Source organism: Nerophis lumbriciformis, linkage group LG12, assembly GCF_033978685.3.
Source record: "Nerophis lumbriciformis linkage group LG12, RoL_Nlum_v2.1, whole genome shotgun sequence".
NCBI lineage: Eukaryota > Metazoa > Chordata > Actinopteri > Syngnathiformes > Syngnathidae > Nerophis > Nerophis lumbriciformis.
Window position 1 is genome coordinate 40,790,538 of NC_084559.2, and position 27,737 is coordinate 40,818,274.

General features: G+C 35.4%; 1 protein-coding gene across 2 annotated transcripts in view; it reads right to left on the bottom strand.

Annotated features, from left to right (window-relative positions):
* Window positions 1-3,878: 3,878 nt before the first annotated feature.
* zfr (zinc finger RNA binding protein) overlaps window positions 3,879-27,737 on the bottom strand; it is a 60,717-nt gene continuing 36,858 nt past the window's right edge. For both annotated transcript variants that reach the window (XM_061986584.1, XM_061986583.1), the window contains exons 17-20: window positions 27,270-27,365; window positions 25,386-25,497; window positions 23,447-23,544; window positions 3,879-4,721 (exon numbers count right to left, since the gene is read on the bottom strand). In XM_061986584.1, coding sequence (XP_061842568.1) covers window positions 4,539-4,721; window positions 23,447-23,544; window positions 25,386-25,497; window positions 27,270-27,365 — 489 coding nt within the window. In that variant the 3' untranslated portion in view covers window positions 3,879-4,538. The remainder of the gene's footprint in view (window positions 4,722-23,446; window positions 23,545-25,385; window positions 25,498-27,269; window positions 27,366-27,737) is intronic.

Consider the following 27,737-nt stretch of genomic DNA (forward strand, 5'->3'; position numbering starts at 1 on the left):
TTCACACACTAGGGCCCATTTAGTGTTGCCAATCAACCTATCCCCAGGTGCATGTCTTTGGAGGTGGGAGGAAGCCATAGTACCCGTAGGGAACCCACGCAGTCACAGGGAGAACATGCAAACTCCACACAGCCCGGAATTGAACTCAGGACCTTCTTATTGTGAGGCACATGCACTAACCCCTGTGCAAACGTGCTGCATGGATATAAAACATATTATATACTGTATTATGAATGTGTCTGTTACTATGTTACATATACTTACAGCGTGGATATAAAACCTTGGAGGGTTTTTTTAAGCGCTTTATAGGTGAAATAGAACGACTCCCCGTTAACTCCATTGTTAGCTGACTCTTGCTAGCGTTTATTTACTAGTTAGCACGCATAAAAAAAATAAAAACATGACTTTGTAAATGATACGCAAAATTCGCCCCAAAAAGTGCAGTTAAAAAAAACAATATACAAACAAAAACATGGGTGTGAGAACATACATTTTTAATCTTTTTTTAGAGGGAACAAATATACATAAACTTGATAATAACATCAAATATCTTAGTTGAAATAGTATAAAACTTAAGGAAAATAAAGAAATACATACTGATGTATTTTGTAACAAAACTAAATATATGTGTGGGAAAGACATCATTTACTTAGTTTTAGGAGGGGAACAATATACAGGTAAAAGCCAGTAAATTAGAATATTTTGAAAAACTTGATTTATTTCAGTAATTGCATTCAAAAGGTGTAACTTGTACATTATATTTATTCATTGCACACAGACTGATGCATTCAAATGTTTATTTCATTTAATTTTGATGATTTGAAGTGGCAACAAATGAAAATCCAAAATTCCGTGTGTCACAAAATTAGAATATTACTTAAGGCTAATACAAAAAAGGGATTTTTAGAAATGTTGGCCAACTGAAAAGTATGAAAATGAAAAATATGAGCATGTACAATACTCAATACTTGGTTGGAGCTCCTTTTGCCTCAATTACTGCGTTAATGCGGCGTGGCATGGAGTCGATGAGTTTCTGGCACTGCTCAGGTGTTATGAGAGCCCAGGTTGCTCTGATAGTGGCCTTCAACTCTTCTGCGTTTTTGGGTCTGGCATTCTGCATCTTCCTTTTCACAATACCCCACAGAATTTCTATGGGGCTAAGGTCAGGGGAGTTGGCGGGCCAATTTAGAACAGAAATACCATGGTCCGTAAACCAGGCACGGGTAGATTTTGCGCTGTGTGCAGGCGCCAAGTCCTGTTGGAACTTGAAATCTCCATCTCCATAGAGCAGGTCAGCAGCAGGAAGCAGGAAGTGCTCTAAAACTTGCTGGTAGACGGCTGCGTTGACCCTGGATCTCAGGAAACAGAGTGGAACGACACCAGCAGATGACATGGCACCCCAAACCATCACTGATGGTGGAAACTTTACACTAGACTTCAGGCAACGTGGATCCTGTGCCTCTCCTGTCTTCCTCCAGACTCTGGGACCTCGATTTCCAAAGGAAATGCAAAATTTGCTTTCGTCAGAAAACATGACTTTGGACCACTCAGCAGCAGTCCAGCTCTTTTTTTCCTTAGCCCAGGTGAGACGCTTTGCGCGCTGTTTCTTGGTCAACAGTGGCTTGACACGAGGTATGCGGCAGTTGAAACCCATGTCTTTCAAGCGTCTCTTGGTGGTGGATCTTGAAGCACTGACTCCAGCAGCTGTCCACTCCTTCTGAATCTCCCCCACATTTTTGAATGGGTTTTTTTTCACAATCTTGACCAGGGCGCGGTGATCCCTATCGCTTGTACACTTTTTCTGACCACAGTTTTTCCTTCCCTTTGCCTCTCCATTAATGTGTTTGGACACAGAGCTCTGAGAACAGCCAGCCTCTTCAGCAATAACCTTTTGTGTCTTTCCCTCCTTGTGCAATGTGTCGATGGTTGCCTTTTGGACAGCTGTCAAATCTGAAGTCTTCCCCATGTTTGTGTAGGCTTCAGAACTGGACTGAGAGACCATTTAAAGCCCTTTGCAGGTGTTTTGAGTTAATCAGCTGATTAGTTTGTGGCACCAGGTGTCTTCAAAATTTAACCCTTACACAATATTCTAATTTTGTGACACACGGAATTTTGGATTTTCATTTGTTGCCACTTCAAATCATCAAAATTAAATGAAATAAACATTTGAATGCATCAGTCTGTGTGCAATGAATAAATATAATGTACAAGTTACACCTTTTGAATGCAATTACTGAAATAAATCAAGTTTTTCAAAATATTCTAATTTACTGGCTTTTACCTGTATATAAATACTTGAAAATAATGTTTAAATATTTTAGTGGAAACAGTGTAACACATAAGATAAAGAAATAAATACTTTTGTATTTTGTAAAAAACAAAATAAAATAAAAAATGCTAGTTGGAACATAAATATATATATATATATTTTAAATATGTTCTGAATTTTTAGAGGAAAGAACAATGCATGGACTTGATAAGAATATAAATATTTTGTTTGAAATAGTGTAAAGATTAGATAAAAGAAAGAAATACATGTATTTTATTTAAAAAACACAATAATAAAAATATGCTTGTGGATACATGAATTAATATTTCACCCTTCCAAAACCTATTTTCAAGAAGGTAGCGCAATACTAAACCCAGTATTGTTAAATTCATTGTCGTCTTCAGCCATCATTTCTTGAACAGTTCAAACAAAAATGTCATTTTCCCCATTGTTCATATTTCCTTTATATCTTGTTCAAGGTTGCAGTTTATCAGTGTCTTGTGATCATTTCCTAGAAGCTTTAGAAAGACTTTGAAGAGCAGTAGATGCAAGTCATTGTTGTCTTTAAGGATAATTTTGCTTCAACATGCTGCCTGACCAAAGAAAGACATTTTGGAGTTTGCCCACACGCCTATCAGGTGCAAGTCTCAGCAGTACCTGCCAGTCACACACAAGTTTGCACATAGAACCCAGAACCTTGTCATTGTGAGGCACCAGCGCTAACCAATGCTCCACTGTTTTGGAATAGTCATAATTCATCACAGGTTATTACTAGCTTGCATCATTAAAATCTGCTGAAGAAAAGAACCTAATATTTGTACCCAAAGGCAATTTTATTGTCAGAATGTCACCTGGGAAGATTTTACTTGAATGCATGTCATTTATTTACAAAAAAGTTGGTAACAATTTTATCTAAAGTTCTTTTGGCCAAATTTCGTGGCGGAATTTGCCAGTAGCGAGCACACCTGTCCATCTCCTTGCTCATTAGTGTACCGACCTGTGCATTGATCTGATCACTGACCGCACAGTGATTATACGTTTAAAATAGATTGCATGATTATTGCTAAAATCTTGGGTGATTAATCACACGAGTTAATTATTTAATTTTGACAGCCCTAAAATATATATATACACACACATACATATATGTATACATACATATATATATACATACATATATATATACATACATATATACACACACATATATATATATATATATATATACATACATACATATATGTATACATATATATGTATATATACACATATATATATATACAGTATATACACATATATATATATATACACAACACATATATGCATATATATACACATACGTATATATATATATACACACATATATATAAATATATATATATATATACATGTATATATATATGTATATGTATGTATTACATGTATATAAATATGTATAAAAAAGGTGATATTGCATGAAAGTTAAAGAAAATATTTGTATCTATTTTTTACTAACTTTTGGACTATTTGTTTTCCTTATAATTCATTGTGAATGAGCATTTTACAATATTTTTTTGTTTTTTCTCCCAACAAAATAATTTCACTGATTCAAAGAAAAAGCACACAGATCTTTAATGTGGAAATGAGTTTATTCTGCTACTCATAAAGAGATCATTCCTTATTACTTTCCAGTCGTCCAAGTAGCACCTACTGTCACGAGGATGCAATGAATGAAAACAGCCATGCTTTCTAAGCATTGTGGTTTGACTTAATATAATAATAGTTCATATTATAAAAGAAAACTAGTGTTAGTTATTATTGGCTGACTACTAAGCAGACAAAACTGAAGTATCTAACATTCCAATTCAAAAAGAAGAGTTTTGAGGTGATGCGTGACAATAGCAAGAACAACAAGGTCCACCCTGGAATGCTACTTTACACATGAATGGAAAGGCGCTGCACGACACAATTCAACCTTTCTCTGGCTCTCCTGCTCAGAAGGGAAGCAGCAGTCCATGTTTGGGAAGCAAACACTTGACAGCAGAATCATTTCACTATTTGGGTTAAAAGAAAACACTACATATCTTGTACAGTTGGCAGCCAGCCATTACAAATCTAAAAACCATACACAGTTGTGTTACTTTGTCTGATATTCACTTAAGCATGTGTATCTTCAAAACTAAACAGCAACAACAAAAAGCACGCACAAACAAACACACACTGGTGGACCCCTTTTTAAATACGTCTAAGTATCTTTTTTTCTTTTGTTTCCAGGATGGTACAGCGACACCTAAACAATATCAAAATCCTTCTTATCCTTTTTGCCTTCACCCTCAAAGCTGTCTCCTCCATCACTGTTGTCATGGCGACGCTTGCGGCTGCTGTTCACGTTGAAGCGAGGGTTGGTCTGCGGCACGGGGTCCATACCCAAAATCTTGTGAATGTGACGGAACGCCAACAGCCTGAGGGCGAACTGTAAGGATCCCACAAATAATATCATGATTGTTATGTGACACCTAATATCAGCTTTATTCTTATTAGCCGTGGTTGTTTATCTATTAGCCATGGTTGTTTATCTATTAGCCGTGGTTGTTTATCTTTTAGCCGTGGTTGTTTATCGTTTAGCCGTGGTTGTTTATTATTTAGCCGTGGTTGTTTATCTAGTAGCCATGGTTGTTTATCTACTAGCCGTGGTTGTTTATCTATTAGCCAAGGTTGTTTATCTATTAGCCGTGGTTGTTTATCTATTAGCCGTGGTTGTTTGTCCTTTAGCCGTGGTTGTTTATCGTTTAGCCGTGGTTGTTTAGATTTTAGCGATGGTTGTTTTTTCTGTTAGCCATGGTTGTTTTTTCTATTAGCCAAGGTTGTTTATCTACTAGCCGTGGTTGTTTATCTATTAGCCGTGGTTGTTTGTCCTTTAGCCGTGGTTGTTTATCGTTTAGCCGTGGTTGTTTAGATTTTAGCGATGGTTGTTTTTTCTGTTAGCCATGGTTGTTTTTTCTATTAGCCATGGTTGTTTATCTATAAGCCATGGTTTTTTTTTAAATCTTTTAGCCATGGTTGTTTATCTATTAGCCATGGTTGTTTATCTTTTAGCCATGGTTGTTTTTTCTATTAGCCATAGTTGTTAATCGTTTAGCCATGGTTATTTATCGTTTAACCATGGTTGTTTATCTATTAGCCATGGTTGTTTATCTATTAGCCATGGTTGTTTATCTATAAGCCATGGGTTTTTTTTTAATCTTTTAGCCATGGTTGTTTATCTATTAGCCATGGTTGTTTTTTCTATTAGCCATAGTTGTTAATCGTTTAGCCATGGTTATTTATCGTTTAACCATGGTTGTTTATCTATTAGCCATGGTTGTTTATCTATTAGCCATGGTTGTTTATCTATTAGCCATGGTTGTTTATCCTCTAGCCATGGTTGCTTATCTATTAGCCACGATTGTTTATCTTTTAGCCATGGTTGTTTATCTTTTCGCAATGGTTGTTTATCTATTAGCCAAGGTTGTTTATCTATTAGCCAAGGTTGTTTATCTATTAGCCATGGTTGTTGATCTATTAGCCATGGTTGTTGGTTGTTCATCTATTAGCCATGGTTGTTTATCTTTTAGCCATGGTTGTTAATCTATTAGCCATGGTTGGGTTTTTTTATTAGCCATGGTTGTTTATCGTTTAGCCATGGTTGTGTATCTATCAGCCATGGTTGTTTATCTATTAGCCATGGTTGTTTATCTTTACGCCATGGTTGTTTATCTTTTAGCCATGGTTGTTTATCTTTTAGCCATGGTTGTTTATCTATTAGCCATGATTGTTTATCTTTTAGCCATGGTTGTTTATCTATTAGCCATGGTTGTTTATCTCTTAGCCATGGTTGTTTATCTCTTAGCCATGGTTGTTTATCTATTAGCCATGGTTGTTTATCTCTTAGCCATGGTTGTTTATCTTTTAGCCATAGTTGTTTTTTTCTATTAGCCATGGTTGTTTATCGTTTAGCCATTGTTGTTTATCTATTAGCCATGGATGTTTATCTTTTAACTATGATTGATTATCTTTTAGCCATGGTTGTTTATCGTTTAGCCATGGTTGTTTTATCTTTTAGCCATGGTTGTTTTTCAATTAGCCATGGTTGTTTATCTTTTAGCCATGGTTGTTTTATCTTTTAGCCATGGTTGTTTATCTATTAGCCATGGTTGTTTATCTATTAGCCATGGTTGTTTATCTATTAGCCATGGTTGTTGGTTGTTTATCTATTAGCCATGGTTGTTTATCTAGTAGCCATGGTTGTTTATCGTTTAGCCATTGTTGTTTATCTATTAGCCATGGTTGTTTATCTTTAAGCCATGGTTGTTTATCTTTAAGCCATGGTCGTTTATCGTTTAGCCATGGTTGTTTATCGTTTAGCCATGGTTGTTTATGGTTTAGCCATGGTTGTTTATCGTTTAGCCATGGTTGTTTATCTTTTAGCCATGGTTGTTTATCTTTTGGCCATGGTTGTATATCTTTTAGCCATGGTTGTTTATCTTTTAGCCATGGTTGTTTATCTTTTAGCCATGATTGTTTTTTCTATTAGCCATGGTTGTTTATCTATTAGCCATGGTTGTTTATCTATTAGCCATGGTTGTTTATCTTTTAGCCATGGTTGTTTATCTCTTAGCCATGGTTGTTTATCGTTTAGCCATGGTTGTTTATCGTTTAGCCATGGTTGTTAATCTTATAGCCATGGTTATTTATATTTTAGCCATGGTTGTTTATCTTTTAGCCATGGTTGTTTTTTCTATTAGCCATGGTTGTTTATCTTTTAACCATGGTTGTTTATCTATTAGCCATGGTTGTTAATTGTTTAGCCATGGTTGTTTATCTATTAGCCATGGTTGTTTATCTCTTAGCCATGGTTGTTTATCTTTTAGCCAAGGTTCTTTATCTTTTAGGAATGATTGTTTTTTCTATTAGTCATTGTTGTTTTTCAAGAAGCCATGGTTGTTTATCTTTTAGCCATGGTTGTTTTTTCTATTAGCCATGGTTGTTTTTTTCTATTACCATGGTTGTTTATCTTTTAGCCATGGTTGCTTATCTTTTAGCCATGGTTGTTTATCTAGTTGATTTGATTTGATTTGAGCCATGGTTGTTTTTCTATTAGCTATGGTTGTTTATCTTTTAGCCATGGTTGTTTTTTCTAATAGCCATTGTTGTTTATCGTTTAGCCATGGTTGTTTATCGTTTAGCCATGGTTGTTTATCTTTTAGCCATGGTTGTTTATCTATTAGCCATGGTTGTTAATCGTTTAGCCATGGTTGTTAATCGTTTAGCCATGGTTGTTAATCGTTTAGCCATTGTTGTTAATCGTTTAGCCATTGTTGTTTATCGTTTAGCCATGGTTGTTTATCTTTTAGCCATGGTTGTTTATGTTTTATCCATGGTTGTTTATGTTTTAGCCATGGTTGTTTATGTTTTAGCCATGGTTGTTTATCTTTTACCCATGGTAGTTTTTTCTATTAGCCATGGTTGTTCATCTATTAGCCATGGTTGTTTATCGTTTAGCCGGGGTTGTTTATCTTTTAACCATGGTTGTTTATCTATTAGCCATGGTTGTTAATTGTTTAGCCATGGTTGTATATCTATTAGCCATTGTTGTTTATCGTTTAGCCATGGTTGTTTATCGTTTAGCCATGGTTGGTTATCATTTAGCCACGGTTGTTTATCTTTTAGCCATGGTTGTTTATCTTTTAGCCATGGTTGTTTATGTTTTAGCCATGGTTGTTTATGTTTTAGCCATGGTTGTTTATCTTTTAGCCATGGTTGTTTATCTTTTAGCCATGGTAGTTTTTTCTATTAGCCATGGTTGTTCATCTATTAGCCATGGTTGTTTATCGTTTAGCCATGGTTGTTTATCTTTTAGCCATGGTTGTTTATCCAATAACCATGGTTGTTAATCGTTTAGCCATGGTTGTGTATCTATTAGCCATTGTTGTTTATCGTTTAGCCATAGTTGGTTATCATTTAGCCACGGTTGTTTATCTATTAGCCATGGTTGTTTATCTTTTAGCCATGGTTGTTTATCTTTAAGCCATAGTTGTTTATGTTTTAGCCATGGTTGTTTATGTTTTAGCCATGGTTGTTTATCTTTTAGCCATGGTAGTTTTTTCTATTAGCCATGGTTGTTTATCTATTAGCCATGGTTGTTTATCTTTTAGCAATGGTTGTTTATCTAGTTGATTTGATTTGATTTTAGTCATGGTTGTTTTTCTATTAGCCATTGTTGTTTATCGTTTAGCCATGGTTGTTCATCGTGTAGCCATGGTTGTTTATCTTTTAGCCATGGTTGTTTATCTATTAGCCATTGTTGTTTATCGTTTAGCCATGGTTGTTTATCGTTTAGCCATGGTTGGTTATCATTTAGCCACGGTTGTTTATGTTTTAGCCATGGTTGTTTATGTATTAGCCATGGTTGTTTATCTTTTAGCAATGGTAGTTTTTTCTATTAGCCATGGTTGTTCATCTATTAGCCATGGTTGTTTATCGTTTAGCCATGGTTGTTTATGTTTTAGCCATGGTTGTTTATCTTTTAGCCATTGTTGTTTATCGTTTAGCCATGGTTGTTTATCGTTTAGTCATGGTTGTTTATCTTTTAGCCATGGTTGTTTATCTCTTAGCCATGGTTGGCTATCATTTAGCTACGGTTGTTTATCTTTTAGCCACGGTTGTTTATGTTTTAGCCATGGTTGTTTATGTTTTAGCCATGGTTGTTTATGTTTTAGCCATGGTTGTTTATCTTTTAGCCATGGTAGTTTTTTCTATTAGCCATGGTTGTTCATCTATTAGCCATGGTTGTTTATCGTTTAGCCATGGTTGTTTATCTTTTAGCCATGGTTGTTTATCTATTAGCCATGGTTGTTAATCGTTTAGCCATGGTTGTGCATCTATTAGCCATTGTTGTTTATCGTTTAGCCATGGTTGTTTATCGTTTAGCCATGGTTGGTTATCATTTAGCCACGGTTGTTTATCTTTTAGCCATGGTTGTTTATGTTTTAGCCATGGTTGTTTATCTTTTAGCCATGGTAGTTTTTTCTATTAGCCATGGTTGTTCATCTATTAGCCATGGTTGTTTATCGTTTAGCCATGGTTGTTTATATTTTAGCCATGGTTGTTTATCTATTAGCCATGGTTGTTAATCGTTTAGCCATGGTTGTGTATCTATTAGCCATTGTTGTTTATCGTTTAGCCATAGTTGGTTATCATTTAGCCACGGTTGTTTGTCTATTAGCCATGGTTGTTCATCTATTAGCCATGGTTGTATATCTTTTAGCCATGGTTGTTTATCTTTTAGCCATGGTTGTATATCTTTAAGCCATGGTTGTATATCTTTTAGCCATGGTTGTTTATCTTTTAGCCATGGTTGTTTATCTTTTAGCCATGGTTGTATATCCATTAGCCATGGTTGTTTATCGTTTAGCCATGGTTGTTTATCGTTTAGCCATGGTTGTTTATCGTTTAGCCATGGTTGTTTATCTTTTAGCCATGGTTGTTTATCTTTCAGCCATGGTTGTTTTTTCTATTAGCCATGGTTGTTTATCTTTTAGCCATGGTTGTTTATCTATTAGCCATGGTTGTTTATCTTTTCGCCATGGTTGTTTTATCTATTAACCATGGTTGTTTATCTTTTAGCCATGGTTGTTTATCTTTTAGCCATGGTTGTGTATCTATTAGCCATGGTTGTTTATCGTTTAGCCATGGTTGTTTATCGTTGAGCCATGGTTCTTTATTTTTTTAGCCATGGCTGTTTTTTCTATTAGCCATGGTTGTTTATCGTTTAGCCATGGTTGTTTATCGTTTAGCCATGGTTGTTTATCTATTAGCCACGGTTGTTTATTTATTAGCCATGGTTGTTTATCTATTAGCCATGGTTGTTGGTTGTTTATCTATTAGCCATGGTTGTTTATATTTTAGCCATGGTTGTTTATCTATTAGCCATGGTTGTTTTTTCTATTAGCCATGGTTGTTTTTTTCTATTAGCCATGGTTGTTTATCTATTAGCCATGGTTGTTTATCTTTAAGCCATGGTTGTTCATCTATTAGCCATGGCTGTTTATCGTTTAGCCATGGTTGTTTATCTTTTAGCCATGGTTGTTTATCGTCTAGCCATGGTTGTGTATCTATTAGCCATGGTTGTTTATGGTTTAGCCATGGTGTTTATCGTTTAGCCATGGTTGTGTATCTATTAGCCATGGTTGTTTATCAATTAGCCATGGTTGTTTATTGTTTAGCCATGGTTGTTTATCGTTTAGCCATGGTTGTTTATCTTTTAGCCATTGTTGTTTATCTTTTCGCCATGGTTGTTTATCTATTAGCTATGGTTGTTTATCTTTTAGCCATGGTTGTTTATCGTTTAGCCATGGTTGTTTATCTATTAGCCATGGTTGTTTATCTATTAGCCATGGTTGTTTATCTTTTCGCCATGGTTGTTTTATCTTTTCGCCATGGTTGTTTTATCTATTAACCATGGTTGTTTATCTTTTAGCCATGGTTGTGTATCTATTAGCCATGGTTGTTTATCGTTTAGCCATGGTTGTTTATCGTTGAGCCATGGTTCTTTATTTTTTAGCCATGGCTGTTTTTTCTATTAGTCATGGTTGTTTATCGTTTAGCCATGGTTGTTTATCGTTTAGCCATGGTTGTTTATCTATTAGCCACGGTTGTTTATCTATTAGCCACGGTTGTTTATTTATTAGCTATGGTTGTTTATCTATTAGCCATGGTTGTTGGTTGTTTATCTATTAGCCATGGTTGTTTATATTTTAGCCATGGTTGTTTATCTATTAGCCATGGTTGTTTTTTCTATTAGCCATGGTTGTTTTTTTCTATTAGCCATGGTTGTTTATCTATTAGCCATGGTTGTTTATCTATTAGCCATGGTTGTTTATCTTTAAGCCATGGTTGTTCATCTATTAGCCATGGCTGTTTATCGTTTAGCCATGGTTGTTTATCTTTTAGCCATGGTTGTTTATCGTCTAGCCATGGTTGTGTATCTATTAGCCATGGTTGTTTATGGTTTAGCCATGGTGTTTATCGTTTAGCCATCGTTGTGTATCTATTAGCCATGGTTGTTTATCTATTAGCCATGGTTGTTTATCGTTTAGCCATGGTTGTTTATCTTTTAACCATTGTTGTTTATCTTTTCGCCATGGTTGTTTATCTATTAGCTATGGTTGTTTGTCTTTTAGCCATGGTTGTTTATCGTTTAGCCGTGGTTGTTTATTATTTAGCCGTGGTTGTTTATCTAGTAGCCATGGTTGTTTATCTACTAGCCGTGGTTGTTTATCTATTAGCCAAGGTTGTTTATCTACTAGCCGTGGTTGTTTATCTATTAGCCGTGGTTGTTTGTCCTTTAGCCGTGGTTGTTTATCGTTTAGCCGTGGTTGTTTAGATTTTAGCGATGGTTGTTTTTTCTGTTAGCCATGGTTGTTTTTTCTATTAGCCATGGTTGTTTATCTATAAGCCATGGTTTTTTTTTAAATCTTTTAGCCATGGTTGTTTATCTATTAGCCATGGTTGTTTATCTTTTAGCCATGGTTGTTTTTTCTATTAGCCATAGTTGTTAATCGTTTAGCCATGGTTATTTATCGTTTAACCATGGTTGTTTATCTATTAGCCATGGTTGTTTATCTATTAGCCATGGTTGTTTATCTATAAGCCATGGTTTTTTTTTTAATCTTTTAGCCATGGTTGTTTATCTATTAGCCATGGTTGTTTATCTTTTAGCCATGGTTGTTTTTTCTATTAGCCATAGTTGTTAATCGTTTAGCCATGGTTATTTATCGTTTAACCATGGTTGTTTATCTATTAGCCATGGTTGTTTATCTATTAGCCATGGTTGTTTATCTATTAGCCATGGTTGTTTATCCTCTAGCCATGGTTGCTTATCTATTAGCCACGATTGTTTATCTTTTAGCCATGGTTGTTTATCTTTTCGCAATGGTTGTTTATCTATTAGCCAAGGTTGTTTATCTATTAGCCAAGGTTGTTTATCTATTAGCCATGGTTGTTGATCTATTAGCCATGGTTGTTGGTTGTTCATCTATTAGCCATGGTTGTTTATCTTTTAGCCATGGTTGTTAATCTATTAGCCATGGTTGGGTTTTTTTATTAGCCATGGTTGTTTATCGTTTAGCCATGGTTGTGTATCTATCAGCCATGGTTGTTTATCTATTAGCCATGGTTGTTTATCTTTACGCCATGGTTGTTTATCTTTTAGCCATGGTTGTTTATCTTTTAGCCATGGTTGTTTATCTATTAGCCATGATTGTTTATCTTTTAGCCATGGTTGTTTATCTATTAGCCATGGTTGTTTATCTCTTAGCCATGGTTGTTTATCTCTTAGCCATGGTTGTTTATCTATTAGCCATGGTTGTTTATCTCTTAGCCATGGTTGTTTATCTTTTAGCCATAGTTGTTTTTTTCTATTAGCCATGGTTGTTTATCGTTTAGCCATTGTTGTTTATCTATTAGCCATGGATGTTTATCTTTTAACTATGATTGATTATCTTTTAGCCATGGTTGTTTATCGTTTAGCCATGGTTGTTTTATCTTTTAGCCATGGTTGTTTTTCAATTAGCCATGGTTGTTTATCTTTTAGCCATGGTTGTTTTATCTTTTAGCCATGGTTGTTTATCTATTAGCCATGGTTGTTTATCTATTAGCCATGGTTGTTTATCTATTAGCCATGGTTGTTGGTTGTTTATCTATTAGCCATGGTTGTTTATCTAGTAGCCATGGTTGTTTATCGTTTAGCCATTGTTGTTTATCTATTAGCCATGGTTGTTTATCTTTAAGCCATGGTTGTTTATCTTTAAGCCATGGTCGTTTATCGTTTAGCCATGGTTGTTTATCGTTTAGCCATGGTTGTTTATGGTTTAGCCATGGTTGTTTATCGTTTAGCCATGGTTGTTTATCTTTTAGCCATGGTTGTTTATCTTTTGGCCATGGTTGTATATCTTTTAGCCATGGTTGTTTATCTTTTAGCCATGGTTGTTTATCTTTTAGCCATGATTGTTTTTTCTATTAGCCATGGTTGTTTATCTATTAGCCATGGTTGTTTATCTATTAGCCATGGTTGTTTATCTTTTAGCCATGGTTGTTTATCTCTTAGCCATGGTTGTTTATCGTTTAGCCATGGTTGTTTATCGTTTAGCCATGGTTGTTAATCTTATAGCCATGGTTATTTATATTTTAGCCATGGTTGTTTATCTTTTAGCCATGGTTGTTTTTTCTATTAGCCATGGTTGTTTATCTTTTAACCATGGTTGTTTATCTATTAGCCATGGTTGTTAATTGTTTAGCCATGGTTGTTTATCTATTAGCCATGGTTGTTTATCTCTTAGCCATGGTTGTTTATCTTTTAGCCAAGGTTCTTTATCTTTTAGGAATGATTGTTTTTTCTATTAGTCATTGTTGTTTTTCAAGAAGCCATGGTTGTTTATCTTTTAGCCATGGTTGTTTTTTCTATTAGCCATGGTTGTTTTTTTCTATTACCATGGTTGTTTATCTTTTAGCCATGGTTGCTTATCTTTTAGCCATGGTTGTTTATCTAGTTGATTTGATTTGATTTGAGCCATGGTTGTTTTTCTATTAGCTATGGTTGTTTATCTTTTAGCCATGGTTGTTTTTTCTAATAGCCATTGTTGTTTATCGTTTAGCCATGGTTGTTTATCGTTTAGCCATGGTTGTTTATCTTTTAGCCATGGTTGTTTATCTATTAGCCATGGTTGTTAATCGTTTAGCCATGGTTGTTAATCGTTTAGCCATGGTTGTTAATCGTTTAGCCATTGTTGTTAATCGTTTAGCCATTGTTGTTTATCGTTTAGCCATGGTTGTTTATCTTTTAGCCATGGTTGTTTATGTTTTATCCATGGTTGTTTATGTTTTAGCCATGGTTGTTTATGTTTTAGCCATGGTTGTTTATCTTTTACCCATGGTAGTTTTTTCTATTAGCCATGGTTGTTCATCTATTAGCCATGGTTGTTTATCTATTAGCCATGGTTGTTAATTGTTTAGCCATGGTTGTATATCTATTAGCCATTGTTGTTTATCGTTTAGCCATGGTTGTTTATCGTTTAGCCATGGTTGGTTATCATTTAGCCACGGTTGTTTATCTTTTAGCCATGGTTGTTTATCTTTTAGCCATGGTTGTTTATGTTTTAGCCATGGTTGTTTATGTTTTAGCCATGGTTGTTTATCTTTTAGCCATGGTTGTTTATCTTTTAGCCATGGTAGTTTTTTCTATTAGCCATGGTTGTTCATCTATTAGCCATGGTTGTTTATCGTTTAGCCATGGTTGTTTATCTTTTAGCCATGGTTGTTTATCCAATAACCATGGTTGTTAATCGTTTAGCCATGGTTGTGTATCTATTAGCCATTGTTGTTTATCGTTTAGCCATAGTTGGTTATCATTTAGCCACGGTTGTTTATCTATTAGCCATGGTTGTTTATCTTTTAGCCATGGTTGTTTATCTTTAAGCCATAGTTGTTTATGTTTTAGCCATGGTTGTTTATGTTTTAGCCATGGTTGTTTATCTTTTAGCCATGGTAGTTTTTTCTATTAGCCATGGTTGTTTATCTATTAGCCATGGTTGTTTATCTTTTAGCAATGGTTGTTTATCTAGTTGATTTGATTTGATTTTAGTCATGGTTGTTTTTCTATTAGCCATTGTTGTTTATCGTTTAGCCATGGTTGTTCATCGTGTAGCCATGGTTGTTTATCTTTTAGCCATGGTTGTTTATCTATTAGCCATTGTTGTTTATCGTTTAGCCATGGTTGTTTATCGTTTAGCCATGGTTGGTTATCATTTAGCCACGGTTGTTTATGTTTTAGCCATGGTTGTTTATGTATTAGCCATGGTTGTTTATCTTTTAGCAATGGTAGTTTTTTCTATTAGCCATGGTTGTTCATCTATTAGCCATGGTTGTTTATCGTTTAGCCATGGTTGTTTATGTTTTAGCCATGGTTGTTTATCTTTTAGCCATTGTTGTTTATCGTTTAGCCATGGTTGTTTATCGTTTAGTCATGGTTGTTTATCTTTTAGCCATGGTTGTTTATCTCTTAGCCATGGTTGGCTATCATTTAGCTACGGTTGTTTATCTTTTAGCCACGGTTGTTTATGTTTTAGCCATGGTTGTTTATGTTTTAGCCATGGTTGTTTATGTTTTAGCCATGGTTGTTTATCTTTTAGCCATGGTAGTTTTTTCTATTAGCCATGGTTGTTCATCTATTAGCCATGGTTGTTTATCGTTTAGCCATGGTTGTTTATCTTTTAGCCATGGTTGTTTATCTATTAGCCATGGTTGTTAATCGTTTAGCCATGGTTGTGCATCTATTAGCCATTGTTGTTTATCGTTTAGCCATGGTTGTTTATCGTTTAGCCATGGTTGGTTATCATTTAGCCACGGTTGTTTATCTTTTAGCCATGGTTGTTTATGTTTTAGCCATGGTTGTTTATCTTTTAGCCATGGTAGTTTTTTCTATTAGCCATGGTTGTTCATCTATTAGCCATGGTTGTTTATCGTTTAGCCATGGTTGTTTATATTTTAGCCATGGTTGTTTATCTATTAGCCATGGTTGTTAATCGTTTAGCCATGGTTGTGTATCTATTAGCCATTGTTGTTTATCGTTTAGCCATAGTTGGTTATCATTTAGCCACGGTTGTTTGTCTATTAGCCATGGTTGTTCATCTATTAGCCATGGTTGTATATCTTTTAGCCATGGTTGTTTATCTTTTAGCCATGGTTGTATATCTTTAAGCCATGGTTGTATATCTTTTAGCCATGGTTGTTTATCTTTTAGCCATGGTTGTTTATCTTTTAGCCATGGTTGTATATCCATTAGCCATGGTTGTTTATCGTTTAGCCATGGTTGTTTATCGTTTAGCCATGGTTGTTTATCGTTTAGCCATGGTTGTTTATCTTTTAGCCATGGTTGTTTATCTTTCAGCCATGGTTGTTTTTTCTATTAGCCATGGTTGTTTATCTATTAGCCATGGTTGTTTATCTTTTAGCCATGGTTGTTTATCTATTAGCCATGGTTGTTTATCTTTTCGCCATGGTTGTTTTATCTATTAACCATGGTTGTTTATCTTTTAGCCATGGTTGTTTATCTTTTAGCCATGGTTGTGTATCTATTAGCCATGGTTGTTTATCGTTTAGCCATGGTTGTTTATCGTTGAGCCATGGTTCTTTATTTTTTTAGCCATGGCTGTTTTTTCTATTAGCCATGGTTGTTTATCGTTTAGCCATGGTTGTTTATCGTTTAGCCATGGTTGTTTATCTATTAGCCACGGTTGTTTATTTATTAGCCATGGTTGTTTATCTATTAGCCATGGTTGTTGGTTGTTTATCTATTAGCCATGGTTGTTTATATTTTAGCCATGGTTGTTTATCTATTAGCCATGGTTGTTTTTTCTATTAGCCATGGTTGTTTTTTTCTATTAGCCATGGTTGTTTATCTATTAGCCATGGTTGTTTATCTTTAAGCCATGGTTGTTCATCTATTAGCCATGGCTGTTTATCGTTTAGCCATGGTTGTTTATCTTTTAGCCATGGTTGTTTATCGTCTAGCCATGGTTGTGTATCTATTAGCCATGGTTGTTTATGGTTTAGCCATGGTGTTTATCGTTTAGCCATGGTTGTGTATCTATTAGCCATGGTTGTTTATCAATTAGCAATGGTTGTTTATTGTTTAGCCATGGTTGTTTATCGTTTAGCCATGGTTGTTTATCTTTTAGCCATTGTTGTTTATCTTTTCGCCATGGTTGTTTATCTATTAGCTATGGTTGTTTATCTTTTAGCCATGGTTGTTTATCGTTTAGCCATGGTTGTTTATCTATTAGCCATGGTTGTTTATCTATTAGCCATGGTTGTTTATCTTTTCGCCATGGTTGTTTTATCTTTTCGCCATGGTTGTTTTATCTATTAACCATGGTTGTTTATCTTTTAGCCATGGTTGTGTATCTATTAGCCATGGTTGTTTATCGTTTAGCCATGGTTGTTTATCGTTGAGCCATGGTTCTTTATTTTTTAGCCATGGCTGTTTTTTCTATTAGTCATGGTTGTTTATCGTTTAGCCATGGTTGTTTATCGTTTAGCCATGGTTGTTTATCTATTAGCCACGGTTGTTTATCTATTAGCCACGGTTGTTTATTTATTAGCTATGGTTGTTTATCTATTAGCCATGGTTGTTGGTTGTTTATCTATTAGCCATGGTTGTTTATATTTTAGCCATGGTTGTTTATCTATTAGCCATGGTTGTTTTTTCTATTAGCCATGGTTGTTTTTTTCTATTAGCCATGGTTGTTTATCTATTAGCCATGGTTGTTTATCTATTAGCCATGGTTGTTTATCTTTAAGCCATGGTTGTTCATCTATTAGCCATGGCTGTTTATCGTTTAGCCATGGTTGTTTATCTTTTAGCCATGGTTGTTTATCGTCTAGCCATGGTTGTGTATCTATTAGCCATGGTTGTTTATGGTTTAGCCATGGTGTTTATCGTTTAGCCATCGTTGTGTATCTATTAGCCATGGTTGTTTATCTATTAGCCATGGTTGTTTATCGTTTAGCCATGGTTGTTTATCTTTTAACCATTGTTGTTTATCTTTTCGCCATGGTTGTTTATCTATTAGCTATGGTTGTTTGTCTTTTAGCCATGGTTGTTTATCGTTTAGCCATGGTTGTTTTTCTATTAGCCGTGGTTGTTTTTCTATTAGCCGTGGTTGTTTATCGTTTAGCCATGGTTGTTTATCGTTTAGCCATGGTTGTGTATCGTTTAGCCATGGTTGTTTATCTACTAGCCATGGTTGTTTATCTTTTAGCCATGGTTGTTTATCGTTTAACCATGGTTGTTTATCTATTAGCCATGGTTGTTTATCTATTAGCCATGGTTGTTTATTGTTTAGCCATGGTTGTTTATCGTTTAGCCATGGTTGTGTATCGTATAGCCACGGTTGTTTATCGTTTAGCCATGGTTGTTTATAATTTAGCCACGGTTGTTCATCTATTAGCCATGGTTGTTTATTTTTTCGCCATGGTTGTTTATCTTTTAGCCATGGTTGTTTATCTTTTAGCCATGGTTGTTTATCTTTTAGCCATGGTTGTTTATCTTTTAGCCACGGTTGTTCATCTATTAGCCACGGTTGGTAATCTATTAGCCACGGTTGGTAATCTATTAGCCACGATTGTTTATCTTTTCGCCATGGTTGTTTATCTTTTAGCCATGGTTGTTTATCTATTAGCCATGGCTGTTTATCGTTTAGCCATGGTTGTTTATCTTTTAGCCATGGTTGTTTTTTCTTCTAGCCATGGTTGTTTTTTCTATTAGCCATTGTTGTTTATCTATTAGCCATGGCTGTTTATCGTTTAGCCATGGTTGTTTATCTTTTAGCCATGGTTGTTTTTTCTATTAGCCATGGTTGTTTTTTCTATTAGCCATGGTTGTTTATCTTTTAGCCATGGTTGTTTATCCTTTAGCCATGGTTGTTTATCGTTTAGCAATGGTTGTTTATCTATTAGCCATGGTTGTTTATCGTTTAGCCATGGTTGTTTATCTATTAGCCACGGTTGTTTATCTATTAGCCACGGTTGTTTATCTTTTCGCCATGGTTGTTTATCTTTTAGCCATGGTTGTTTATCTATTAGCCATGGTTGTTTATCGTTTAGCCATGGTTGTTTATATTTTAGCCATGGTTGTTTTTTCTATTAGCCATGGTTGTTTTTTCTATTAGCCATGGTTGTTCATCATTTAGACATGGTTGTTTATCTTTTAGCCATGGGTGTTTTTTCTATTAGCCATGGTTGTTTATCATTTAGCCATGGTTGTTTATCTATTAGCCATGGTTGTTTATCTATTAGCCACGGTTGTTTATCTATTACCATGGTTGTTTATCTTTTCGCCATGGTTGTTTATCTGTTAGCCATGGTTGTTTATCTATTAGCCATGGTTGTTGGTTGTTCATTTATTAGCCATGGTTGTTTATCTTTTAGCCATTTTTGTTAATCTGTTAGCAATGGTTGTTTTTTCTATTAGCCATGGTTGTTTTTTCTATTAGCCATGGTTGTTCATCGTTTAGCCATGGTTCTTCATCGTTTAGCCATGGTTGTTTATCTATAAGCCATGGTTGTTTATCTATTAGTCGTGGTTGTTTATCTATTAGCCGTGGTTGTGTATCTATTAGCCGTGGTTGTGTATCTATTAGCCGTGGTTGTTTATCGTTTAGCCATGGTTGTTTATCGTTTAGCCATGGTTGTTTATCGTTTAGCCATGGTTATTTATCGTTTAGCCATGGTTGTGTATCTATTAGCCATGGTTGTTTATCATTTAGCCGCGGTTGTTTATCTATTAGCAATGGTTGTTTATCTATTAGCCATGGTTGTTTATCCTTTAGCCATGGTTGTTTATCTATTAGCCATGGTTGTTTATCCTTTAGCCATGGTTGTTTATCGTTTAGCAATGGTTGTTTATCTATTAGCCATGGTTGTTTATCGTTTAGCCATGGTTGTTTATCTATTAGCCACGGTTGTTTATCTATTAGCCACGGTTGTTTATCTATTAGCCACGGTTGTTTATCTTTTCGCCATGGTTGTTTATCTTTTAGCCATGGTTGTTTATCTATTAGCCATGGTTGTTTATCGTTTAGCCATGGTTGTTTATATTTTAGCCATGGTTGTTTTTTCTATTAGCCATGGTTGTTTTTTCTATTAGCCATGGTTGTTCATCATTTAGCCATGGTTGTTTATCTTTTAGCCATGGGTGTTTTTTCTATTAGCCATGGTTGTTTATCATTTAGCCATGGTTGTTTATCTATTAGCCATGGTTGTTTATCTATTAGCCACGGTTGTTTATCTATTACCATGGTTGTTTATCTTTTCGCCATGGTTGTTTATCTGTTAGCCATGGTTGTTTATCTATTAGCCATGGTTGTTGGTTGTTCATTTATTAGCCATGGTTGTTTATCTTTTAGCCATTTTTGTTAATCTGTTAGCAATGGTTGTTTTTTCTATTAGCCATGGTTGTTTTTTCTATTAGCCATGGTTGTTCATCGTTTAGCCATGGTTCTTCATCGTTTAGCCATGGTTGTTTATCTATAAGCCATGGTTGTTTATCTATTAGCCGTGGTTGTTTATCTATTAGCCGTGGTTGTGTATCTATTAGCCGTGGTTGTGTATCTATTAGCCATGGTTGTTTATCGTTTAGCCATGGTTGTTTATCGTTTAGCCATGGTTGTTTATCGTTTAGCCATGGTTGTTTATCGTTTAGCCATGGTTGTGTATCTATTAGCCATGGTTGTTTATCATTTAGCCACGGTTGTTTATCTATTAGCCACGGTTGTTTATCGTTTAGCCATGGTTGTTTATCGTTTAGCCATGGTTGTTTATCGTTTAGCCATGGTTGTTTATCGTTTAGCCATGGTTGTTTATCATTTAGCCATGGTTGTTTATCTATTAGCCATGGTTGTTTATCGTTTAGCCATGGTTGTTTATCGTTTAGCCATGGTTGTGTATCTATTAGCCACGGTCGTTTATTAGCCATGGTTGTTCATCTTTTCGCCATGGTTGTTTATCTATTAGCCATGGTTGTTTATCTTTTAGCCATGTTGTTTATCTTTTCGCCATGGTTGTTTATCTATTAGCCATGGTTGTTTATCTTTTAGCCACGGTTGTTTATCTTTTAGCCACGGTTGTTCATCTATTAGCCACGGTTGGTAATCTATTAGCCACGGTTGGTAATCTATTAGCCACGGTTGTTTATCTTTTCGCCACGGTTGTTTATCTTTTAGCCATGGTTGTTTATCGTTTAGCCATGGTTGTTTATCGTTTAGCCATGGTTGTTTATCGTTTAGCCATGGTTGTTTATCGTTTAGCCATGGTTGTTTATCGTTTAGCCATGGTTGTTTATCGTTTAGCCATGGTTGTTTATCGTTTAGCCATGGTTGTTTATCGTTTAGCCATGGTTGTTTATCGTTTAGCCATGGTTGTTTATCGTTTAGCCATGGTTGTGTATCTATTAGCCACGGTCGTTTATTAGCCATGGTTGTTCATCTTTTCGCCATGGTTGTTTATCTATTAGCCATGGTTGTTTATCTTTTAGCCATGTTGATTATCTTTTCGCCATGGTTGTTTATCTATTAGCCATGGTTGTTGGTTGTTTATCTATTAGCCATGGTTGTTGGTTGTTTATCTACTAGCCATGGTTGTTGGTTGTTTATTTATTAGCCATGGTTGTTTATCTTTTAGCCATGGTTGTTTATCTATTAGCCATAGTTGTTTATCTATTAGCCATGGTTGTTTATCTATTAGCCATGGTTGCTTATCTATTAGCCATGGTTGAAACAAGAAGTGACACGCTGTGCTGTCCCTTTGAGAAAAAAGAATATGACTAATAAAATGGTTCTTTGGCTTGTACTACAAGAATAATATGGAATATAATTATATGTAATCAGAAGAGTGAAGTGTTGTGTTTGACATCGATGTACGTCTTTAAATAAGAAAAAAAAAAAAAAGATAAATTGTGGGATTGTTTGGATTTTAAAGCAACAAATACGATTAATGTTCTTGTTTGGATCAGAGTTGCATGTTTCATTACGTTCTGCACAGATAATCATTTAGGTAAATAAAACATCATAGTAGCTTAATTTTGCTATATTTGGGATTTCGGTAATTAATTCAGTGACTTTTTTTAGGAAAAAGATTTTAAACTTCATAGTTGAAAAAAAACAAATTGAATATTGTGCAAAGGTTGCTTTATTCCAGCATAAACTGTAGATGTGCAAGGTGAAACTAATACACGACAACATGCAGGTCAAGATATTTCAAGACTTATTTTGATAATTATTATGCTTGACAGCTTATGAAAACATTGAATTGTAGGCCAGGATCATTACAATTATGACAAATATTTTACTTTGTATGAATTAATTTATATCACATATTTTCATATATATTTGAAGTTGAATAGCTGACATTCATTTTACAAAATATTCTATTTTGGAGTTTCACCTGTAATTTTACCCATAAATAAGTATCATTGTTTTTTTTTGGTGCAATCCTACATTAATATTAACTATTAAATAGTGCTGTTGCATCTTATAATCCCTTTAATCGCATTTTTGCATTTTGATTAATCACATTACATTGCTTGCATGTATTATTTAAACAAATTTAAAATATTCTGACAAAAATGCAGTTTTATTGTCAGAATGCCAAACAGGAAATACTTTTAATGTTTTACTTGACTGCACATCATTTACTGCCAATTCTGGACTATAAGCTGCTACTTGTTTCCTACACTTTGAATCCTGCAGCTTACAAAACGGTGCTGCTAAATGATACATCTTTCTTTGCTGACAAAGACAATAAAAATAGCTACAACAAGCAAATACACTTTATTCGAGAGTGCCGTTCAGTCTTCTAATCGTCCGTAGCATTTTCTACTCGTATGGATTCTTCATTCATCACTCCAAGCAACCTTTGTAAGTTTTACAATATAACAAACTATTGTTACTAACTAAACCATCATGTGTGATGCCTGTAGGAGTGTTTTCATGCATATTTGTATGTGCTATTGTAATGTAAAGAAGCAAGCGTCATTAGCATTAGCTAATATGCTAACACGTTTACAAGTGTCTGTGTTAGTGTTAACTTACAATGGCATTCTTTTTGTATAGTTTCAGTTTTGTAAATTCACAAAAACGTCACCGTGGAGTTATTAAGTCTGTTTAGCTGTTTGGAGAGGGTGGGTCCATGACGATGACTTCTGTTTAGTTTGATCAACCATTTTACTGCTGTGTGACAGACACCGTTTAGAAACAATTAACGTATGTAAATAAACATTTATAATTTTTTTCTGCGAACATAACTAATTTCACAACATAAATATCTGTGGTTTATAATCCAGTCTGGCTAATATCTAGAAAAAAAATGTAGTGTGAGCAGTTGATTTACAGGTGCGCTCTGTAATGCGGAAAATATGGTTTAAATTATTTAAAACTTAGAAAGCATTTTTTCTAAAGATGTATTTTATCAGCGAATGGGGATGTTAAAGAAGCTATTTATAAAGTATTTTAATTTAGAAGATGGCAGATGATCATTATGTAACAACACAGCTAGTGAGTGCTATGAAGCAAATCATTTGACAAGTGACATCAAAAAAGAACTTACTTGGGCACTTAAGGTTATGTCCTCCCTCTGCTGCTTCCCCATGGCTGTGAGGGTATCAAACGCACTTTTCTCACAGGGATCCATCAGTCCGGGTCCACCTGATAATGACACACTTCATCAATTCAATGTTCTTAATAAAGTGCCTCACATTTTGTTGTCATGAGAATGTTCTAGTAATAATCTATTCACACTTGTGGGCTCTGTACCGCGGATGTCGTTGTGGCTTGTACAGCCCTTTGAGACACTCGATTTAGGGCATTGATTGATTGATTGATTGATTGACTTGTCTCAATGACAACTGATATTTTAGTAGATTGAACATAAATGACATGACTGCAGGAGTCAGAGTGGGTGCATGACTCTGGTGTGCAGACAAATAGTTTGATCTCACATGAAATGTGAAAAATGTTTCACTTTCTATGCCTGGCCGATAAAACAATATCAAGATATATCGCAAAAGATACCTAATTGATATCAATAGGAAAATGTGTTTAATAAACTTTTTTTTCCCTTCTTTGTTGGAAGTTGTGAGGCAGGTTTGGTTGCATGAACAACTCGCTCTCTGGTTTTACAGGAAGCGATCACTGATCAGTGTAACAGCCAACCAGGTAACAGTATCAACTATCACGTTTGGTTGTCTCACGCTTGATTCTTTGCATGGTGTGATAAGAGAAAGTAAAAATGTAGAAATTGTGGATAAAACATGAAAAGTCACCTGGACAGTATGGCAGTTTTTTTGATTATTTTAAAAGGGACTTTAGTAAGACCAATGTGGTCTGTAAATGATGCAAGGTTCTTGTCCCCACCAATACTGGTAATACCTGAGCTGCACTCACCCTTTAGAGCAGTGTTTCTTAACCATATGGCTGGGGCCCATTGTTGGGCCGCCAAAGTGTATCTGTTTCTCAGCTGTGGTCCTAAGTTGTAATACACTTTTCCACCACTTGCGGCAGTAATGACAATAGTTAAACAGAAGTCTGGAGCTAAAGTCAGAGAAGTTTCTTTAGCACAAAAAATATGACTAAAGTGGTGAAGCTGTATTTTTTTTGCACTTTAATTTTATTGACAGTTTAAGAAACATTTACTATTAATTTAGTTAAAATGTATTTAGCACTGTGTAATTGTATTTTAATGAATTTTTCATCAGTTTTTATGAGTCCCTTCTTTTGCAATATATTTGATTAGTATTTATGTTGTGTAATTACAGTGTGACCTAAGCCTTGTAATAATCATCTTTGTGATGAACACATGCTTTCATATCATTTGATAAGATTTATCTGTTAAACTGTAATATAATTATTGAACACTATCAAAATCAAGAGTAAGATTACTACCGTAATTCAGTGTTGTGTGGGCCTCGGGCCCCTCTGTAGTGGAAAAGTGTGGCCCAGAGGTCAAAAAGGTTAGGAGCCACTGCTTTAGAGCACAGCTGTAACTTCCTGGCACTAAACCTGCAGAAAATAGTTCTTCTCACGTTTCTCTAGGTTTACATTTTAACACTTTGTACTATTGTGTTACACTTTAATAACCATTTCTTACTTATTCCTTATTTTGCACCTTCATTTTAAGAGGTTATTGTTAGGTGTTCAATGTGATTTTAGAATTTTTCCATGCTTGTGTTGACATTTCCTTTCTGCCTTGATAGCTGAAGGATTCTAATCAGAGGAAGAAATACAAATGTTTACATTTGGTATATTTTTGTCCTTTTAGTCCATAGGTCATAACAATCTCAATATTTATGGACAAGGACTGATATAAAACACTTCTATTGTGATAGAGTTGTCAGTCTAGCCCTTGTTTGTATACTTCTTGCAATTGTAAAAAGCAATCCTAATTATTCTTAGACTTGTATCGTCATTTTTTGTATGCAGAGTTGTCGAAAACTACTTGCCAGAATGCAGTCATATTGTGAATGAAATGAATGGAAAGAACATCTTACCAGTGAGTAAAATCCCAGATGAGATACATTCAAAGACGCGCCTCAGTGCATCACCAGGGCTGAGTGGGGCTGAAGCACTACTGATGGCTTTTTCCACCAGCAGCTCCATGGCCTGAGGAGACAACATTCCCATATTTATTATTGTTGTTGTCATGTCACATACTGAAAAGTACAACAACATTTACTGTAGGACACTTCTATCAGATGAAGACAAAGTGGATTGGTTCAATTCTGAAAAGAACAAATAAGCTTTTGTAAATTAAATTTAACATCCTTACTCAAACTGAGCCAGACCTTTAATAGCCATCATAGAAAAAGAAAATACTTTGTTAGATCACATATAAATTATATTTAGAGAAATTAAGTCGTACAATTATTAAATTGGTCATTAATTAATAAATATAATCCCCAAAATTATTTTAAATTACATTCCACTTTAATTGTGGTAAATCTACATTTCAAATGAATTAAATACATATATATATATATTTATTTATTCATTTGAATTTGTCACAAACAGTCTCAAAGTTTTCCATTCATTCATATAAAGTGGCCTGCCACAGTTACATTTGGGGCGCCACTGCAGATTTTTTTTCCTTTATATTTGGCGTGTTGGCCCTGGCTTACACACACAAGTACATGCTTGTCTGTGCAGACCGCCATGACACCTCCGTACAAGTTTAAATGCTATCACCTTGTAGCAGCCTGCCGGGGCTCCATCCTGTGTCCACACAACGTTACGTGTGAGTGTAATATCTGTGACTACAGCAGTGGACACTGGAAGTTGGTTATGTTTGCCCAGGTTTGTGTTCAATGTGTGCGTTATGGATGATGTCATCCCCAGGATGAACATGTTAGCGTGTGTTAATACGGTTGTTCCTCGCTACATCAGGCTTCAAACAACACTGCAGATTTAAAAATATATTTTTTTCATTCTTTAAGGGAACAATGCTAACAACACGGTAGATAATGTTGATCTGCATAATTAAGTTGACCAATTTTTGGCATAACAGCTTTTTGATGCACTTTATTATTGACTACTGCCTCATCAATAACAATAACACTTCTTCACATTGGGGAGACTTTGACAATGTCAAAATACAACATCAAGATGTAGCAAGTCTCGATGCGGCAAAACATTGCTAACAAGACTGCTAACAGCTATTAGCAGCTGTCTGGGCAATGCTAAGTGGCGATAAACTGCATTTCATTTCAACATAAATAATACAGCTTTGACGTGATCAATGTGGAATGACAGGGCAGGAAATGCAATGCTAACGTCACCGCTAATTATCGCAGCTGCGACTGTTGACTACAGTTTTACAGAACAAATTGCAGCCGTGGTTTCAGCACATGGAAGCCCAGTTCTAACCAGAGGAATTATCCAAGGTGACGACCATTGCAATGACACTTGGAGGATTCTCTAGGCTACCAGTGAGTACAGTAACCTACAGTGGAACACACGCAAGGCTGCTACATACTGTATATTGAGTGTAAACGTGACTGTTAGCATGCTAGCAGGTAGTATTTGTCAAGTACCGTACCATATTAGCATGTTAGTGTTAGCATGCTGAGGTGTTCGGCTGCAAAATTAGCTAAAAATAAGTTGGCACGCTGACTATATGGCTGTTACTTCATGTTTAAAAGGCTCTAATTACTGTGCGTTAAACATTTATTTAGAAGGTACTAAACTGTTTTTAAATGCAGACAATCAGTTTGCATGTGCAAACATTTTTTTTTTAATCAAACGAACAACTGGGAAATGTTTCTCATCGTTCACTTAAGAGCTGTGAATGTAATCTTTTTAACGACAGTTTCAGTTCGAGTGTATTCTTACGATGTACATGCTTCAAAAGTATCATGACGATTTTAAAAGATACTCACCCATCCTGGGAAGGCTGACCAGGTTGGAACTCGCTGACAGAGGTCTCGCAGTATTCGAATGATGATCACACACGACTGGAGTCCGTTGGCTCTAGCCTTGTGATGCAATAAAGTTAGATTGACGTGCGAATGACGGGTGACATGTTGGCAGCACATCAGTTCTTAGAAGTCCAAAAACTACTGTGCATAATGGAAGCTTGAGTGTGGTCTAAGGCATCAATGAGCCATCCAAATTTGCCATCAGCTGCCATTCTCAGTAGCCTTGTACCTCGCAGTTAGTAAGGGAGTCACAAGAAATTAGGACTTCTTGTCATCTCCTAAACCCTGATTCTTAAGGAATCCACAAACATGTATTTCAAAGTACAAGATCCACCTTAGAGGAAGGAACAGGGACTGAAGGAGCCCAGCAAATCTGCAATATTTGACCTGGGATTTTCACAGGAAAATAGTCAGATTCTCCTTTGTCTC